General features: G+C 40.0%; 1 protein-coding gene across 1 annotated transcript in view; it reads right to left on the bottom strand.

Moving 5' to 3' along the window:
* Positions 1-21,008, bottom strand: part of LOC124555885 (delta(14)-sterol reductase LBR-like) — a 241,770-nt gene that overhangs the window by 212,405 nt on the left and 8,357 nt on the right. The window contains exon 4 of the mRNA XM_047129946.1: positions 5,507-5,587. Within this exon, the coding sequence (XP_046985902.1) occupies positions 5,507-5,587 (81 nt within the window). The remainder of the gene's footprint in view (positions 1-5,506; positions 5,588-21,008) is intronic.

Raw genomic sequence — 21,008 nt, forward strand, 5'->3', positions numbered from 1 at the left:
CAAGATATATCACACAAATGTGGCAGTAAAATTTTTAATAATGACAAATGTCTTATCTTCAGGGTTCAAAATTCTTCTAAATGGCTCGTCATCAAAGAGTTGATTTTTAAATGAGAGTCAAACACTCTGTGATTTAAGAAATTCATGGTAGATTCTCGCACATAGTTCAACTTACATAAAAGGATATTTACTTTGAAAGTAACGCTTTTCAAACAACCATTTGCAATATTTTCCCGCAACCTAATAGAAATAGGTTTGTTTCAGCAGTTGCAAGAGAGCGCAGATAATAGGTGACACCGAACTTGCGCAGCTACCATGACATAGGAAGCCCATATATACGTACGTGTAAAAATATTGAATGATCATACATTATGTCATAAAAGAAACAAGACATCAGAGGATACTCCAAGAGCATTCGAATTTCATGAACCATACTAAAGTGTGCACATTTAAATGGGACATTTGTATGTCCAGATTCCCAATGAAGTAGACCCTGACCTGATATTAAGCTTTTCAGTGTGGTTTTCGGGATGTAAATTTTCTTGAAGCACCAGTACTATATTATATCATGTTTGGTTCTTTATTATGGCATAATGCCTTTTGTGCTAGAAGATGAAAATGTGCCCTTGGAATGCAGCGAACAGTTGAAACTAGCCATTAGTGTGGAATTACACATTTCGTTTCAACTACATTGACTGCCTCTGTGGAACAGGTTAATAAAAGCCAAATTTCATTAGCAAACGGACAAAAATAACTTCATTGTTCTGAAGGCGATTAATGCTTGATTGTCAGAAAGGTGGAAATAAAATAGAGTATGAAACTAATGACATATTTTAGCCTTCCGTAATTATGTGAATGTATTTTAATTCACTTGATAGCTCCCGGATACAGATATCCATTTTGCTTTCATTTGACATGAGAGTAAACAAACAGAAAACAGCAAAATCACTAAATGTAAACACGGGTCACATGGAGACTACCCACTATAACTCAGACAATCCCGGATCTGCGATATTTGCGAACCGGGTAAATACTAAAAATTATCGAATTTTCAAAAATATGTTCATCTTGTAGTGCACATCTTTCTGAAAAGTCTGAAACATGAAGCGTGTATTCGAGGAAATGTACGACATGCATGCAAAAGTGTAGTGCCACACCTCTTCATAAAGCATTCTTCTATCGCACGTCACTGTATTTCGCTCTGTGGAATGGAAATGTGTATATTTTCTAATGGATGCCATCAAACTATGTTCTGGACAGTGGAAATTGAAACGTCCTGTGGTGCCTCTCCTGCTCCCAGTCGGCCAGTTTGGTAGTAGCAGCCTGCTCCTCTTTTTTTGAAAAAAATAAAAAAATAAAATAAAAAAACAACACCACCTCGATAGCAGATGGGATTATTTGTAAACAGGAGAACAAGAACTCTTCAGAAAATTTGCACTCTTTACTGCCTATTAGCTAATAACTTGCTGTTTTCTGTGAAATGAAATATAGAATACATAAAACCAATAAAGACAAGAGACAAGCAAGAAAGTACAAATTTCTTCAATCCTTAGCTTGTAGCATTTTTTCTCTCTAATCTTGCTACAGCATTACATGGCGTGCTTTCCTTTCTGTGAAAGATCGTCAAACGTTTCGCTACAAGAAAAATCGAAATATCATTATCTAATATTCAAAAAGCTGTTAACACAAATAGTACCCAAGACTGGTGTGGTTTCTCGAACTGATTACGTCTATTTTGTCACTGTCTGCTAGATAAAACAAAATAGGTCTTTCTAATACTGCAGCAATTTTGTAACACGCACCAAATAAACGAGACTGCTTTGGCACAAATGGACATTTTTATAATATGACAGAATATAATTCCCGAAGTACCAATATCAAATGCTTGTTAAGCCTGCTACAAGAAAAAAGCTTTATGTTAGGAAATAGTTTCACATTTCATTCATACACACCAGCTTCTCAAGAATGAGATCTAAAAACAGTATTAAGAAATTTTTATACAAATTTGGAATCATCTTATTCTTCCTCGTTCTAACAAACAATCTTGTCATCACCAATTCTGCAGCTATTCCTGTCATTGTCAAAATTTGTTCACCGATTAACTTCACCAAGCCTGCCAGAATCACAGGTTTACTTATCCCATGATTATTTTCCGGTTAGGCATTATTACGAGTTCGTACAACACATTTTCTGCGTTACTTACAGAACAGAACTTACGTGGCTGCTAGCCAGGGACTGTATAACTGGTCCTTACTAGTGTAGCAATCTGGCCAAAAGTTTTCTGTCATAAATACGTTTTCTTGGATACACTGAGAAGATAATACGTAATCTTTCTCACCTGTTATTCCTGTCAGTCGTTTATTTCCACTCTGGTAGTCTGAATCTATGGATTTCGCTAGTAATTATAACAATGCGGATCATTCACAAACCCAATCAACCACATAATCAAACAGTGATTGGCATTCATCCATTCGGCTTTACTCCGCTCAGCTCGTATAGCCCCGTCCCCTTGTGTCTCCGGAAAGTTCATTTCTAGATGTGACAAGGATTCTCCTAACAGAGACATCACGCACACTATACACGCATTCAAAAATAGATTAATGATTTATACCGAAATCAACTTAAAATGTATTCAAAAACCAACAGGGAAGTCTTTCAAAATCATATGAATAATCGACAGACAAACATGCGCTGAATGCTAGGCGCTTTGTGAAACAAGTGTTTTTTCCTCAAGAATATGAATTTGGCACCCCCTTTTCCCGCTAGCATCTAGCTGCTTGCTGCAACTGATTGCACAGCCAACAGCCACATTCCTGCTCAAACAAGACTCAACTGCACATGCACATGAGCCCGCTCATAACTGCTAAGACAAATCTAATGTAAACTGTTGTGACTTCACGTTCATCGGAGGCAACTTGTTGTTATGAAGCATTGTATAGTCTTCCTAAAGCCTTTGACACATTTTGCTGTTGGCAGATGCTTGCATGAGCAGTGTGTGTCGTTGTTGTATATGGCGCATTTCCTTTGCAATTTAAGTTATTTTCATTTTTTTCTTTCGTTTATCTTTTATTGTTGAAGTATTATTCTGCAGTAGTGGGGTACAATAATATCCTTTGTTAGAGTATCGGTTCTTACCAGTCAAAATTACAAAAATGTAACTGAAGACTAAAACAATGAAAAATTCCCAGAATTCTAAAAAATTCCCAAGTTTTTCCCGGTTTTCTCCCAGATGAAAAAATTCCTGGGTTCTTCCCTGATCTCCCAGTTGTCCTGGGTCGCTGGGTCGTAGACACTGGAGATGGGCAAAACTGTTCTTTTCAGAGATCGGATCAGAACTGTTCACTCCCTGAAATGAATTAGCTCTTTTTCATGACTCACCACTCATTTACAATAGAAAATAAATGGAAGGCACATTGCCCTTTAAACTTGGTTTATTCCACTACTATACCTGTATTTTGATCTTATTTGATCCTATTTTGAAGTAACACAGATAATGAGTAAGAATTTTGTATTGTTTATTGAAATTTCCACGATATGACAAAGTTTTTGATTATTGATTTATTTTGCACTATCGTGGTTTTTTGGGTGATCGGAAAATGTTGTAACTTCAGATTTACATTAACAATATATTTGGCTACAATGTATTAAAATTTCATTAACCTCATACAAATACATCGCAAGCCATATATTTTTAAAGTGAACGTTTCCTTCCGAAGACGCCTAAAATCGCAAAATCCGTACCAGAATAAGAAAAAAAACTATAAATTTGACTGTACAACGAAAGTGCTGCATATAGCCTTACGCAGAATAAAACAAGGAAAATATTGGTGTATCACATTTTGCGATACGTTTATCGGTTCGCTCGTAATTAAAGCGTAAATTCGAGTGTCCATAATAAAAATCCTATAGTAAGAGGAGTCGTCAGGAACCTAATCTAATCAGTTTAAACAAATAAAAATAAAATAAAAACAAATGATGTATACATAACATAATAATGTAATATACGTAGCGGTATTACTACGAAGAACAATATCCAGTAGAGACGAACTCCGATGCAGAGCCGCTGAGTCGAGCAGGTCGAGCCGCGAGCTGTATTACTGCGTGAGCCGAGACCGCAGAGACCAGAGTGACACCTGAGTCGCTTTGCTCAACGCTCTGGCTAGAGTCGAGACGGTGGAGTGAGCGTTGAGCGGGCGAGTTCCGAGGTTGGGGGGAGCGGTGAACTCACCCGCTCCGAGACAAATCGTCTGTTCTCTTGCGAGCGGGTTGTTGCAAGTAGTTCCTATGTTATCCGCTAGGTGGCTCTCTGTCCTGTTGCTCGCATCAACTGCCCAGAGGGCAGGACGTGCGACTGAAACGATCGCCGACAGAGTGCGATGCGAAGTCAAGCTGCGCCAGACACTGCGCGCGGCAGACGACGCACAGAGACGGCACGGCATATGTGAAACACAAAATCCAATGGGGCACTGCACAATGCAGGCAGCCAAGGTAGAAGCAGGGCAGAGGCCGGCGCTGGCTGTGTTGTGTGGCGTGCACTGTGCTGTGACCAGCAGAGGCGCCGCTGATATGCTCCGTCTCTCTCTCTCTCTCTCTCTCTCTCTCTGCCGTCGGAAACGTTTGGAGCTACCGTTCTTTTTTTCTGAATCACTGATTGTTCACTCCTTTGAAAGATTCAACTCTATGAATTAGTTCAAGAGTGCATCCCCCATCTCTAGTAGACACACACACACACACACACACACACACACACACACACACACACACACACACACACACACACAAAAAAAAAGCAGTGTAAATAGCACGCATATATGGAACACATGTGCAATACTCTAGTCTGGAACTCTGCATTACAGTGACTGAAAAACAAAATCGATAAATATTTTTAGACCACACTGAAACTCTTCCCCTAGCTGTGTAAATAGAGATATTTTTGGTTCTACTTACGCCAAGTATTTTCCCAGTGCTATCTGTAGAGTTGTCAAGCATGGGTCACACAGCTATGAATGGCAATGAAAGGTCATAATCAAAATTCTGGAGATTTCATAATTATCGAATTGGATGGGCAAAGAAGAATAATGTTGATAAACACTTCAAATCAGAGAAGCACTCTGTTCACCAGTGGGAAAATACCGCTGATTCTCAAAATAAACCATCATCGGCTGGAAGCTTAAACACAGCCAAAAGAAGGAAACAAGGAGAGACCTTTGGGGGAGGGCGGGGGGGGGGGGGGCGGGGGGGGGGGAGCGAAATTTTTGCAAAAGCAAACATTAGAGTCAAAAAACTCCCAAATCACCACTTCTTTTTTAGAAAATAAGTAAACTTTGAGGCTTTGCATTTATGTTCTTAGCACAACAACCCTTTAAATTTATAAGTCTAATCATTTACAAACAAGCAAAAAGTTTGATGTTAACTTCATCAAAAACAGATGCCACATTTTCTAGTCCATCTCTGCTTGCAAAGTGACAGTTACAGATCATAAAATACTCTCAGGTATAAAACTTACTAGGCCTGTATTTCACATCTTCAGCTTCTTTTGACACACTAACTGATCTTTCACGTGAAGATGGGTGGACATCTGCAACACCTGTAGGTTTACAGCAAAATTAGGAACTCTGCAAAATATGTTGAAAGAAGTCTATCTAAATATGGACAGTACATACAGACTTACACAGTAAAATCAACACAAGAAACAAACAGCATAAGGAAAACACACACACACACACACACACACACACACACACACACACACACACACACAAGGAGGAAAAGGACGAGTGATTAAATCTAATGATACTGGGAGGGAACCAAACAAGGAAAGAGGGCACAAATGGATGGCAAGAGAGTGGAATGCTCGAGAGAATAGTTTGAAGGGTGGGAACGAGTGGGGGTTGGATGACACATGCCTAGCCAGGATGGGGAGGTGGGAATTGTGGTGATAGGAGTGGACGGGAAAAACTGGAGATGATACTGCAGTGACATAATACGGCAGGGGAGGGGAGGGGAGGGGGGCAGTTTCCGGGTATGTAGAGGTGGAAGGGGGGAAGAGGGAGGGGGCAGTAGATGTCTGCATCCGGCCTTTATGCTTGCTTGAAATGCTTGCAGCATACTGTTACACAAAAGTCCGGCAGATAGTAATATATTCATTTTGGATGCAGGGAGCACCTGCATTCGACTTCTGTCACGCTCATTCAATCACCCCATACTTGAATGGCCCAAATGTCCACTCTAAGTCTGCATGCAACACTGGAAGCAACTTGAGCTCGTACACAGCATGTGTATTCATCAGATTGTCGGATGTACATTAGGTGACATAATGGATTCCTGCCTGTAAGACAATTCTCTTTTGCTGAAGCGAAAGTTGAGACAGCAGGAAAGGTGAAAGTACTGGATAACTGGGATGTAGAAGAATTAATTATTAATCCAAAAAGTTTCTACAGTTGGTTGAGAATGACTCGAAACATAACGAGTAAGGGGCATACACTTAGTACGTCCAGCAGCTTTCAGAAAATGATATCTTCTCATGAGTGTCTGGAAAGTGAGTTAACATTTACTTTAACATTAAGTGACATCAACTGATATAAAATTTGGACATAGTTTTTAAATGTTACAATACATTTTTTCTGTTATTGACATGTTCTAGATGCTGCAAACTGACCATTATTACAAAAGTTGGTGGTTGCTTGGTTTTTCTGAGAAATTTTTAACTGTTTCCAAATTTGCTTTGCTGCATGACAGGGCGGCCCTGCCCTCCAAACCCCACAGTACTCCATTCAACCACAGCTTGCTTCCTCCAAGCATTCATACTCTAATATACCATGTCCAAGCACGGAAAGCTCAAGAATGTATGAGAGAGAAAAATCCCCAACCTGGACTTCTGCCAGAGACACTGGCATTGGGACAGGTTGTGCCAGCCAATTCTGTGGGAGGGCGTGCGTGAACTGAGAAAATGGAGTGGGGATACCAGGCCGGGAACTGGGGTCAAATGAATTTCATAAATGTTTAAGTTTTAAGCCTAATAATACCACTGGAGGCAAAGTCACTTTACACGGCTTAAATAACACATCCCCCGAAACTTGTGGCTTGGCTTGTGTGGCTAAATGACACAGATAGCCATAGAGTAGGTTCAACAACATTGGTGGGTAATTGGTGGAGCTTCTTAAAGATGATTAACATCTTTTCAGTAACTGTGGGAACAACAGTCTGGATGGTTCATTTAGCTGGCCTTTTAACATTAGCCAACATAGTCTTGCTACAATGGTCATGCAGCACAGCTGAATGTTAGATGTTCTGTGCGTCTCTGAATATCACATAATAACTGGGATCGAAAAGTTATGTATCAGGGGCTATAGACTAGTATCACTTCCAAGTAATACTATCATGGAAAATGTAGGAGTTGCAATGTGTGTAAAAGTTGGACACGAAGTCAACAATCACTGAAACAAATAGTTTTTTGTTGATCACAATCTACACGCTTGTGCTTACGAGTTCCTGCTGCAGAATACTTCTCTGACACTTTTAACAGCCTACAGATGTCCTCTATGGGAAATTTCAGTTATTTATGAGAAATCTAGATGCATTATTGAGCTACCTGTCAGATAAGAACAGTTAGCAGTTTGGGTAGATTTCAAAGTAGATTTTTTAAAAGATAGGGACAGGAAAAATGACCTATCATCAATATTTGGGTGTTTCAATTTAATTTCTGTAGTCAATTTTTCAACTCATATGCAGCATGATAGTAGGACACTGATTGATAACATTTTTGTATACAGTTTTCAGGCTGAAATAATTAATGTTTACCCAATTGTTAATGCTCTACCTCATGATGCACAATTAATGTAAATAAACAATATTGTACTTCACCACTCTGAGGCAGGTTCATACAATTATTAATGAGAATAGGATACATTGTTTTAAAAGAGGTGACATGAGATGATGAATATATAGAAAGAGATATTACTGTCAAATTCAATTTACATATGCAATATGCATCACTGGAACAGGGAATTTTTCCCACACGGGGTAAAATATGCAGCTGTTAAACCTCTTCATAAGAAAGGCAACAAGACAGACTTAAAGAATTATTGTTTAATTTCCTTACTGACAGATATTTCCAAAATACTCAAAAAAGTAATGTATTCAAGAGTAGTCTCACACTTGAGTAGAAACAGTTTACTTAGCATATCACAGTTTGGATTCAAGAAGAGTTGCTAAAATGAGAATGCTATTTACACCTTCACTCATCAAATAGTAAAAGTCTCAAGTAATAAAATATTGCCAGTTGGCATTTTCTGTGAACTTTCCATAACATTTGATTGTGTAAATCATGTTACTCTCTTACAAAAACTCAAGTTTTATAGAACTGATGAGCATACACACAACTAGATTGAATCATACATAGAAAACAAAATGCAAAAAGTGTGCTGAATGATTCAAACATGTCGGAAGGGTAGAAAGTTTGAGCGACCGGGGAGAGATCACAATGGGAGTCCCACAAAGTTCAATTTTGGGTCCACTCCCATTCCTCATATATGTGAATAATCTTCCACTTAACACCCAACAAACAGAATTGGTACTTTTTGCAGACAATACTAGTGTTATAATAATTCCCATCAGATAGAAAGCAACAGTAGAAATTGTAAGTGACATTTAACAAATAATTATAAGTGATTCTCAGAAAATGGAATCTTCCTAAATTTTGAGAAAAACACAGTATATTCAGTTTTGTTACAACATACAGAGTCATACCAACAATTGATGTAGCACCTGAGCAGAAGTCAGCGAATAGGGTAGAATGCTCCCATTTTTTGGGCGTATATTGATGAAAATTTTAACTGAAAGAAGTGTATTACTGAGCTTCTCAAACAATTAAGTTCAGTTACGTTTTCTCTTCACACAATTGTCAAATGTCGAAACAAATTAATTAATTTCCTGACATATTTTGCATATTCCCATTCAATGTCTTATGGAATAATTTTCTGGGTAACTCAGCACTTAGAAACAAAGTACCGATTGCACAAAAGTGAGCAATAAGAATAATGTGTGGTGTTCCCAAACCAATGTCATGTAGGTACCACTTCAAGGAACTAGGTATTTTTAACTGTGCCATCCAATACATATACATTCACTAATGAGATTCATCATAAATAATCCATCACAATTTAATAAGAACAGTGATGTCCATACAGACAACACTGGAGGCAAAAATGATCTTTATTTCCCATTACTCAAGATGTCAGTGGTTCAGAAAGGAGGTCAACATTCAGCAACAAAAATTTATTATCATTTGTCCAATACCATAAAATGTCTGACAGGTAGCAAAGCAAGTTTCAAATCTAACCCAAAATAATCTCTCCTGGGGAACTCCTCATGTTCCACTGACAAATGTCTACACAAAAACTTAAAATAGATTTTGTGTGGTCCAGCCTTAAAAAACAACAAATTGAGAAAAATGCAGAAATGAGGAAAACATTAAAACCTAAATATGAGCAAAACCATGTGTAATTGGCATATATGATTAAAAATCTTAATGTTCAGCAATAAATTGTTTAAAATCTGTGTAAGTGAAGGAAATTAAACATGCAATACATTGTTTACACAATAATTTGTGGTAATAAATTTCATCAGCTCTTAAAAAATCATAGATATGTAACAGCAAATCAAAACTCGTCACGAAATTAACGCTGTTATCTGGGTACAAGGTAATCAAGCTATTTTTTGACATGCTACGAGAACAAATTACACATCAACATGCATGTTTTTGAGAGATATTTCCTTGGTCCTTACCCATAAAAAAAATAAAAATTGACCAACATTGGTAATTAAACCAAAAACTGTGAAGTACAGTGAAAGGCGTCAGACTGTAACATGTGGGGGTATGCATTTTCCTACTGTAGCCAATGGCAGTGAAGCATACTCTGGTAATATATGAGTGCAGTGACCTCTAGTGTATTGCTTGTAAACTTTTCCTTATTCACTGTGCCACTCCATCTCTATCTTGTTATCCCCACTGATAATGGTGCCCCAAGCAGGCAGCAAATGTTACTTCTGAACACGATGTCGCATGAGTGCATCATTGATTTGTAACATAGTTATTATAATAAGGAATGTACGTGGTGCCATAACAATCGATAGTAACTACAAAATTACACCACATCTGTGATTATTTAGTTTTGTAAGGACCCTCGGAGATCAGAAATGGTGCATTACAGGACGGTTTATATACTATTCTCTTGTAACATACAGACATTTACTGAATAATGCCATTTTCCTTTAACAACACCGAATTGCCAGTAACTACCAGAAGACCTGACCTTTTACAGAAAGACCTTGTATACCTACCCAACGAAGTACAGTTTTGTTCACTACATTTTCAGCCAAATCGGTGGAAAGAAGGAAACTTATATGGAATGTAATACTCACATTATTTGACATATCAAATAAGCCACCAGAACTGTAGCTTAAGGGGAAACCTAACAAACATGATGATAAATTGTCAAAAGTCATAAAACTGTTTCCCAACACAGGAGGAACCAATCTCACAATTGTTGCTAAACCTGAGCCACAACTTGTGAAAATCTTTAACACGTTCACTTTTGAAGCAAAAGTAATTACATATACAAAAACACTCACGTATTAAAAAGTCAAGTTAGGTGTAAGAACGGGAGAACTCCATAAAAAATTTTCAAGAATCAAGGAAAGTGCCTAAGACAATAACAACAGACAACAACAGAAATATATGCTTCCCATGCATGAAATGTGTTTACATTCTCTTGTTTTCAGTGGAATAACCTGCCAGTATACACGCACATACTCAAAAGTATTTCCTCATTAACGAGTTGCAACTTATGTCATTGTGTCAGCGGATTCGGCTATTTTTAGATGTATTTCACAATAATTTGTGTCTCTTGTTGACTTACTAATGCATAGAATACAAAAATGTAACTACTCCATTAATGAAGTAGAAAATAATTAGAAACAACCATTATCCTAACGATACATGTGACTGACTGCTTTCTCACCGCCTGGAGCGCTAGTATCACTCTAACTGTCAAACGGTAACAACTTTCACATCAGAGAATGTCGTGACCATCTACTATTTGTGTCTAGGTACAGCAAATCTCGTTGCTGATCAGTTGTGGTCGGCTGACTTCGGGTTTTATGGATCAGCAGCTCGTAGAACTTCGTGATGGTAGATAGTCAAGGCTTAAGTGGCCTTTAGGACAAGGAGCTTTTGATTCATTCCACGTGAAATTCAAAATTGTATGTTAATTACTGAAGATGTATCGAAGTTCCTAGGCTGCTTATGCAGTTTTTAGGACCTACAGTTTACAGTAATGAAGGACTTAACAAAATTTTCTCAACAGTATACCCCATAACTAGAAGCAAATGAAAGTTTTCTCCAAACTACAAGCAGTTTTTCACAAGGAAAGTGTTCCAGTTCTTATTACCTTAACTAAAACTATAAGTTTCAGATTACAGACTACATAAATAGATTGGTCTGAATCCTATGTTTATCACTGATGGCTGCACAAATGTCATGGACACATGTTTCTTTCATTAACCTGGAGCTGAATTTGACCTTTAAGTAACTTCTCTCGAGAAGTTAGTATACAACTACAGCAGTTTACAAGTAGCTTTGTATTTTTATGTAAAATTCCTTTCTGTAGGTTGAATCTGCCAATAACATAAAGCCTTGTAATTATATTTCAAAACCCTGGAGGTGCAGAAGTATTTACTGGTGTATTGCACTGGAGTGAAGAATCAAATTCAGTGGACAGTCTTTGTGATACAAGCTAGTTAGGTTAATGAGTCTATTACTATAGGATGGTCTATACATCATGGTCGCCACAAGTTTCCCCAAGTGAAACTCCCTGATATTTCCCTAATTTCCTGACAAGTTTTAGCATTTTTCCCTGACAAATTTTGAGATCGAGGGTAACTAACAGCGTAAGTTAACAAAAATATATAAGGACTTCTGTATTTCCAAAGGTGTGCGCAAAAATCTTAAGTACTAACATTGCAACATCTTTTGTAATGAACTATTTTCAGATGGAGAAAGCAAGGGAAATGGTATATCTGTTTCATTAAGACCACTGATATTATTTTATTTCAATACAGCGAAACTCACTTGGTGACAAAAATACGCATTTCGTTGGAGCCGCAAGACAGATTTAAAATACCTTCACTAGTTTCAGAAATAACCTTGGAAAAAAGTAGGCCTCTTGAAAGAAGCGTATAAGACAGGGAACAGTTGTCTAAACAAACACTATAGGTGACTGCCAGTAAAATGTTGATTCTACTATGTTCGTTATTGTGAGTTACTACCCACTGTGTTACGTCTATTATTTTACAGATATTGTATGGTTTTTCTTTCAAGAAATACACGAGTACATAGCATGCAAACTACCAGCAACTGGCACAATTTTCTTCTTCTTATTTTCCATACTTTCTAATATATAAACTACTTCTGAAGTGTCAGAATGTACTAGAATAAATAGAATGTCTATGAAATGCCACTCTGTACAATGTACTTGTGGTGAGACAGTCGCAATTCCTGAAATCCATCGCCCGTGGCCTCTGGCCTGTCCAGGAGCACTGCAGTCCTTAGTCCAGGGAAACCACAAAAATCCGATGCATTATGCGACATATGGACAGACCCGGACTGCGGGCAGATCGGTGAGACTAGATTCGATGGGCAGGGCCTGCACATTAATGGGAACCGAATGGCTTCAGATCAGCACGCCATATCCTTTATAGAGATATCTGTAGAAATGACCTGCAGTTTTGGGCTGTTATGGAAGTCCACTCATGCCACAGACACCATGTTAATGAAATGAGATCATGGTGATCACTCCATGCAACAGGTAAGTTGCGCAAATACTCTGAGAATCAGTAGGAATAAAAATAAGTAGCTGCTCACCGTAAAGATGATCGCTGAGCCGCAGACAGGCACATAGAAAAGACAATCACTCTCTAACAACTAAATTTTTGGTTATTGCCTTTGTCAGAAAACAACAGCACACACATATTCATACAATCACTCAGACACATCTTGTACACACATGACCGCCATCTCTGGCCGCTGCGTCAACCGTCTCTGAGACTCAGGTCCAAACAAACCACTCCTCATGCCTCCCTGCTTCTAATCAGCAGCTGCTAGGCTAGCGGCAAGAAGTGGTGGCAGCAGTGACTGCAAGCTGAGGGGAATGGCAGAAAGGGGAGAAGTAGTAAGAATGAGGGAGTAGGGAAGTCATGCGCGTACTAAGTTGCGCCCAACCAGTGACGATGCACGATATCTCAGTAAACAAACCATTATATCTACTGAGACAAAAACTAGATTTTTCTGCTCCCCCCACCCGATATTTCCCCAATTTCCCTGACATATTTGAAATTCCGATTTCTAGAACTTGTGGCAATCCTGTACATAGCTTTCTTAGAGTACGAAACATTTTAACATTTTGAAAATTGGGTGAACTGTCTTCATAGTGCCCTCAGTGGTAGTGACCTAGGAAATTTTCTTGGTAAAGATATTTCGCATAAATTGCTAGTAAGTTGCAAATTTTGTTGCAGAAATTCATGATTATTGATTATGAAGATTACTTTAGTACTGTACATCATTGTGAGCTTTTGAATAAAACTGCCATGGCATCTGATTGCCATTAGTGTTTTTGCTGATAAATAAAAAGCAAAGAAAATTTTCATTGCTAATGAAGACATGTTTCTTTGAGACAGGTTTTAAACTTATAAATGTCTCAGAAATGAGATGTTAAACTGTACATGCAGCAAATGAGACATTTAAGGCATTCCGTATCAGATTGTTCAAATACATATACAGTATTTTTATTTCATCAGTTCCGATTTTGATGTAATTTGGAATACATTACACATATATTTGGTATGAGAGGAGAAGAACGTCATGGCAACATCGTTCTTTCCATAATTTTCTGCATAAGCGAGTTTCAAATTCATTGGGAAAATTTTGATTATCGCCCCTGTATCTTGGACAACTAGCTGATATATGGTTTTATTAATGCCATATGTTGCAGTGCACAGACTGCAACTATATTTTTCCATTTTTCACATGAGAGTTGTCTTCCCATAAACAAATAACAATAACCAAAACAACCCAGCAGTATAGACTACTGTTTGTGAGCTTTCACTGTCTGCCACCAGAAAGCGCTACGAGCTGCAGACCCAAAGTCAGCCGAGTGCAATTGATTGGCTCACCCAATTGGCACCAAGATTTGCTGTCCCTAGACAGACACATAGTTATTAGATTGTGACTGCGCTGAGGAGTCAAAGTGGACCATTCTGTAGTATTACCAATGTGCATTGTTTACATGTCAAACTTGTCACTTGCTCTAGTGTAAAAACAGCAGGTTTCGTGAAAGCATGTGTATACACACAGGTTTTCCTTCACAACAGGTACTTATTTATAACAATTAATATGAAATAACGTTAAGTCTGCAGTGATTTTAGTGTTTCTCTGTCCCAGAAATCTGTTACATTTATAAGAATCTGTCTGCCATCACAACACATTAAACACCATTCAGGACTGCAATGGATACGAAAAATTGGAGGGGGAACACTGCTATCAGCTGCAGCTGGACATTAAACAGAATCAGTGGCAATGAATCAAAATGTGTGCCGAATTGGGATTCAAACCCGGGATCTCATGATTACTAGGCAGGTGCGGTAACCAGTGCGCCATACAGGACACAGCGTTATTGCAACTGCACAAACTATCACAGTACACCTCACGGCCGATCCACACTCCCACCGAGCGCTACCTATCTGCAGCCATGTCCATTACACTCCTGATCGCTACTTAGAGATTCCCACAGGAGGTCGGACGCATTTGTGGAATCGTACTGAAATAGTCCGTGAAGTGCGATAACACTGTGTCTTGGATGGCGCTGTGTTTACCACACCTGCCTAGTAAGCACGGGATCTCGAGTTCGAATCCCGGTCCAGTACACATTTTTGCTCATCGCCACAGATTCCGCTTAATGTCCCATGCAGCTGCTGGCAGTGTCCCCCTTCAATTTACTTATGGTGTTTCACGGCTGTGGGATCTGTGTGGTGTCTGTTCTTTCAAAGGAACAGACATCATGCATTCAAATAATATACGAAAAATCCATTGCACATATGTTTACTGAACACGTCTTTTTTAATTGTGATTCCACACATAGCAAATGGAGAAGCCTATGTCGGTTGCAGTTGTTAGAGGCACGATACATTCCAGATTCTGTCGACAGGCTCTGAGCAGATCTACTGTAAGTAAAATTAATATACAGTAGTAAAGGGAGTACAAGGTATAACTATACAGACTGAACATAAGTGGAAGCCGTGGTCACTCGGTTCTCTACACACCGGTCACATTAGCTGTACACTGGAACATGGCACCAAGAAAGTTTGTTGTTTATCACTGTATATGCTAGAAGCCACTGCATTAGTGTTATGTCTGGCTGCAAGTGGAAAACAAACATGCAAGATGTTACAAACATCTGAGATCTTACCATCTGGCAATTTTCACCGTATTCCAGTGTTTTCAGTTTATTTCACTATGTAGGCTATAAATTTTTGTTATTTATGAGGCGGACATAAAATAAAAGAACTCTCAAAACTATGTGTTTTAAGGTATAATTTGAGGCCGTAGTGTGTTGGGGAATAGCTCAATAACCCCTTACATCATTAGCAAAAGTTACAGTCTTTTAAATTACATACCCTACAGTATTACTAGTGGCAAAACCCACTACTTTTCCTAATATGTCTATTATACAACATAAAAATTTGAAATTTCTTTCTCATTTGTTTATGGATTTGCGATTTGGTTATTTCAGTTGATGTTATGAGTGTTGGTAAAATTGCTATTTAGGAGGAGAGGAATGAAATTCTCACACCGACTTTGATTTATACCTTCTGTGCCTGTTTATACTTTATAATACAATATTTTATGAATTTCAAATGTTTCATAGGCTTTGGTCTGTAAACTTATTACGTGTTAGTGCGCTGGCTGTTGGATAACATAGCAAGTCGCCAGCCAATAAAAGCTCACTAGCTGTAAATGGCCATTTCCTTAATTCTAACCAAGCACACTCTTTGAGACTCAGTGTTTGAATTTCAAAGGTGGACAATCAATCTTGTTGCTGATTACAGTACATCAGGAATACATTCAAAAAATGAGACCAAGTTATAAGTTATGCAAGAAAAGGTGGCAGCTGGGCATCTTTGTCACATATTGGCTCAGTCTGGAATACTTCACGTCGACTTTACTGTTTTTCCTTTGCTGCCACAACCTAGCAGTAATGGTTGTGCTGGCAACACCAATCGTGGATTACGTCAGCATTTCCTCTCTCACATCTACTCTCTCCGCAATGGCCTAAAATATTCCCATAACTCAGCAACCACCCATGGTGTGAATAGCTGTTCTATTGATTTATGGAACAAGTAACTAACCAACTAACTGCATAGGAGAACGGCAGCTGATTTTAGGCCCTGGGGACATGCAGTTCTACTGTATGGTCTAAACATCATGGCAATGCCTTGGGTAAAATATTCCTGAGGTAAAATAGTCACTCCTTTCAAATCTCCATGCATGAAACAGAATGATATCATAATCATAAAAATAACAAATCTGTCACTGTGGATTGAAGCATGTAAATGGGGAAGTTGTCAGTGACCTCACAAATATTAACAGAATTGAATATGGATAAAAGTGCTACAACCTTTGGCACACTCACTCACTCCAGCACTCGTGTTGATCCACACAAGCACTTCATATCACATGCCGTAAAACAAAGGAGAAATAGCGGCAGATACTACACCTGGGAAGAAAACAGAAGGAAAAAAAAGACAGCAGATCTAAAACTATGGCACAGGGATATGTGACTGGCTAACAATTTACAAAAAACATAGGTGAGCCATTCACCCTCATTAAGAACATCTCCCTAAAATTACTGGAAACAAGTTGGAGAAATAACAAACCCTTAAAAGCCTCACTACATTTGTTTGAATGTCACTTAAAGTAGAGGGCAGATCTGCAGCAAATCTGCTGCTGCCCTTTGGTCCAAAAATAAAAGAGTGTATTAAAATGTGGCCGACAGTGGTCTGTACGCTACAAGCACCAGACATTAGACGGTCGTCACGCCGGATCAAAACGTCATGTATAGGAGGACTGTGGCTTATGTGAAGGTGACTAAGGAGGACTGCATCCTGTCTTTGTAGCTGAAAGGAGGTATGCCATGGCCACATAGTGGGCTTTACTGTATGCAGCTGTCACTTTCAGCCACTCCTCCTCCCATCAACACATGACTCTGTATTGCAACAGCAAGACGATAGTATGCAGGGGGATGGCACACTTAAATAGGAGGAGGAGGACCACAACATGCCTTCTTGGCTGCTACCTCTGCCCTTTCTTTCCCCGCAATACCCATGTGCCATGGTACCCAACAGAAAGAAACCTTCCCTGGCTGAAGAGAGCATCCTGGATATTCAGGACTGCTTTATCTGCTGGGTAAAAGCATTGTAGAGAGTGAAGAGCACTCAGAGAATCAGAACAGACAAGGAATTTAACACCTGAAGCACATGCCTTCTGCTCCAGTGCCTGGAAGATCGCATATAATTTGCGTCGAAAATGGTAAAGTCTCAAGGCAGTCGGCCCTTGAGGACGCGATCAGAGAAAACAACCAAATTTAAAATTACTCTGGACCTCTGGTGTAACCGTGGTGGCAGGCAGTTAAAATCCCAGAATGGTGGTGTGTGTGTGTTCCACACCAAGTGACTCCAGCACACACTGCACACAGATCCCAAATGGCATTGTTGCTAGTGGACACTAGAGAAAATGCATTCCAGAGGTGGATGAACAACAGTATGGTATGCAGGTGAAGTCATAACTGCAAGAAACTTACAAGAGTGATGCACCATGAGAAACTTCCATCGACGAAGAGTGGCAGTTCCCCAGCCTCAGCATAGAGGCCTGTAGGCACCTGTGGCCAGTCTAATCTCCTCATGATGGATAGCGTCAATAATCTTCAGATAAGAAGGCCTTACTGACCAATAAACTGCACACATCCATAGTCTAGCCATGAATGCACAAAAGCCCTATAACACTGGAGCAGAAGTGCCCTCTGCTCCCCAAGACCTGTGGCTAAAGCACTTTATAATATTCTGGATTCTGGCTTTCAGCTCTCTCAGGTGCGGTAACCACAACAATTTGGAGTAAAAAATAAGGTCCAGAAACCTCAATGAGAGTTTAAAATTTAGAATGGTGTCCCTCATCTGCAAGTCAGGTGAATTAAAAATACAACGAGGATGATTAAAATGCACACACACACACACACACACACACACACACACACACACACACACACACACACACACACTTATCTGAAAACCCACCTTTCCAGCCCACTCCTCTAACTTCTGCACTGTAAGTTGCAACTGACTGGTCACTGTTGCAAAAGTGGAGGTGATACAGATAAAGGTATAGGTAAAATCATATGCAAACAAGTATCAGTATACAGGACTTCTTATCACAGAAGCGATACTGTTTATGGCTGTGGAAAAAGAGGACAACGTCCAAGACACTACCTTGAGGAACACAACTCTGGTGCTCAAAATGATCCAACAGCACGCCACCAACTCGAGACCTAGAAGAGCGCTTACACAGGAAGGACCATATGAAAATGGGGAGGTGGCCATGAGAGCCCCACTGATGGAGTCGCACAAGAATATTGTGTCTCCGAGTAGTGTCATACATCTTACTGATTTCAAAGAATATGTCACGACAGTGCTGTTTATGTAGGAAAACAGCCACCTCTAGTAGGGTCAGATTGTTGACAATGGACCGAAATCACCGGACTCCACACGATGGTTCATCATTTGCTCCATTCCTACACAGCTCATTAAGATGAAGATCCGGTAACTACTGGGACACATGCAGTGCTCTCCTGGTTTGAGGAGAGGTATCAGAATTGCCTCTCTCCAAAAGTTGGGAAAGTTGCTTGTCTGCCATATAAAATCAAAACATTCCAGGAGGATTTCCTGTGAAGCTGCTGGCAAATGTTAAAGCACACAGTACCGGATTTGGTTGTGACCAGGTGCAGAATCAATAGTCTCAGACAGTGCTGATTCCAGCTCCCACATGGAGAAAGGGCAGTTGTAAGACTCAGAATTGTGGTAGCTGAAGTTCAACTTGCACTTCTCTGCAGTCGCATGGTTGGGGCAAAACACTGGATCTTGGCTGGCACAGACAGTAATCACTGCAAAATGCTCTGCCATCATCTGAGCGATGTCTCCGGGCGTTGATTGGAGACGCACCTATTTCAGCACTACTGCTATCAGTGAAGAAGGGGGTTGGTTGATGGACTCCAGGAATGCTTGCCATGGCCTTTTCTTGGTCTCCTTAATGACACATGGAGCCTCGGCTCTCGCAACCCAAAAGGCTGTGAAGTTGTCTGTTGTTGCTCTCCTTAATGATGCATCGAGCCCTGGCTCTCACAACGTGAAAGGCTGTGAGGTTGTCTGCTGTTGGGGTGTACTTAAACTGTCGAAGAGCCGCAAGCCTGTTCCAGATTGCTGAGCAGTGCTCACTAGTCCATCAAGGAACAGGTTGCCTCCTAAGATGACCTGAGGACTATGGGATGGATAAGTCAGTATCATGATACATCACACTGTGATGTGGTCCACCTGTTTCTGGACACTGTTGCAGTGTTCAAACGTAGCTAGCTTTTGGAGCAATAGCCAGATAGTCCTGCTGACGATCCATTTTGGTGGCTCCTGTGCAGGTAATGTTCCAGCCACTAGATGAATGCAGAGTGGGAAGTGTTCACTGAAATGAAGGTTGTCAATGACTTCCCACTGAACAGAGTCCACTAGGGCTGGAGAATTTAGAGAGAAATCAATAGCCGAAAAAGACCCAGTAGCAGCACAGAAATGAGTGGGAGTGCCTGAGTTGAGGACACACAGCTCGTGAGACATCATGAGGCTCTTCAAAACATAACCCTGAAGGCAAATAGAGGTTGAGCCCCACAAGAAATGATGGGCATTGAAATCTTCCAGTAGAAGAAATGGTCGGGAGAGTTATTCCATACAATCTATGAGAGCCTCAGAGTCTACTGTATCTTGTGGGCATAAAGTGAGCAAACAGTCATCCTCTGATACACGTGGATTTCAGCTGCAACTACTTGTAGGTCAGTAGCCAGTGGGAGATTAGAGGTCTGACGCACATTATTGACAAACACAGTGACCCCTCCCTTCTGCCTTCCCCCAGTCAGGTTGTCCTTGTGGTAAGAGGGTATACGCCTGTAGTACAGGGCCATCAGAAGTTTTAAAATGCATTTCCTGCATACACAAGCACACAGGGCATTCCTGTACCAGGAGTTTCAGTTCCTCCAGATCTGTCCTGAACCCAATAGTGTTCTGCTGTAGGATGGGTGCATCTATCATGGGTGTAGCACAATCACCCAAGAATTTTTGTCAAGGAGGGGAGCCCGCAACAGTTGGATGCTCAGCCTTGAGGCAAGATGATCGCCCTAGACTGCCATGAAGGTCCATCACCTCTGAAGAAGAGTCGAGAGAGACATCAGAGAGGATGATGTCACATCATTGGACTATGTATTTCCCATCTCCGTCAGTGGGTGCTTCTTCACCTTCTACTTTGACTTCTTTGTCTGAGGAGGATTCGGAGCCAGAACTGTGGTAATGGTAGTGGCAGTGCTGGACGATGGGCCAGACAATCTTTGGAGGAGCAAGGACCCATGCAATGTCGGCAACCATAGCCTTTTCTGATGTTCTTGGGGGAGGGACAGACTTCAATATAACTGCAGCAGCACTAGTGAATTGACAAATGCAGGTACTAGTACTGCCAGTAGTAACATCAATTCATGTAACAGTATTGGCTTTCTGCACTGGCTGTTTAGGAACTTAAGCAAACAAGGTAGTGACTGTTTGGGGCAACATGGCCTTGTACATCTCTTTGGCCTCACCATAGTAGATGTACTTCA

The sequence above is a fragment of the Schistocerca americana genome, chromosome X (genome assembly GCF_021461395.2).
Source record: "Schistocerca americana isolate TAMUIC-IGC-003095 chromosome X, iqSchAmer2.1, whole genome shotgun sequence".
Taxonomy (NCBI): Eukaryota; Metazoa; Arthropoda; class Insecta; order Orthoptera; family Acrididae; genus Schistocerca; species Schistocerca americana.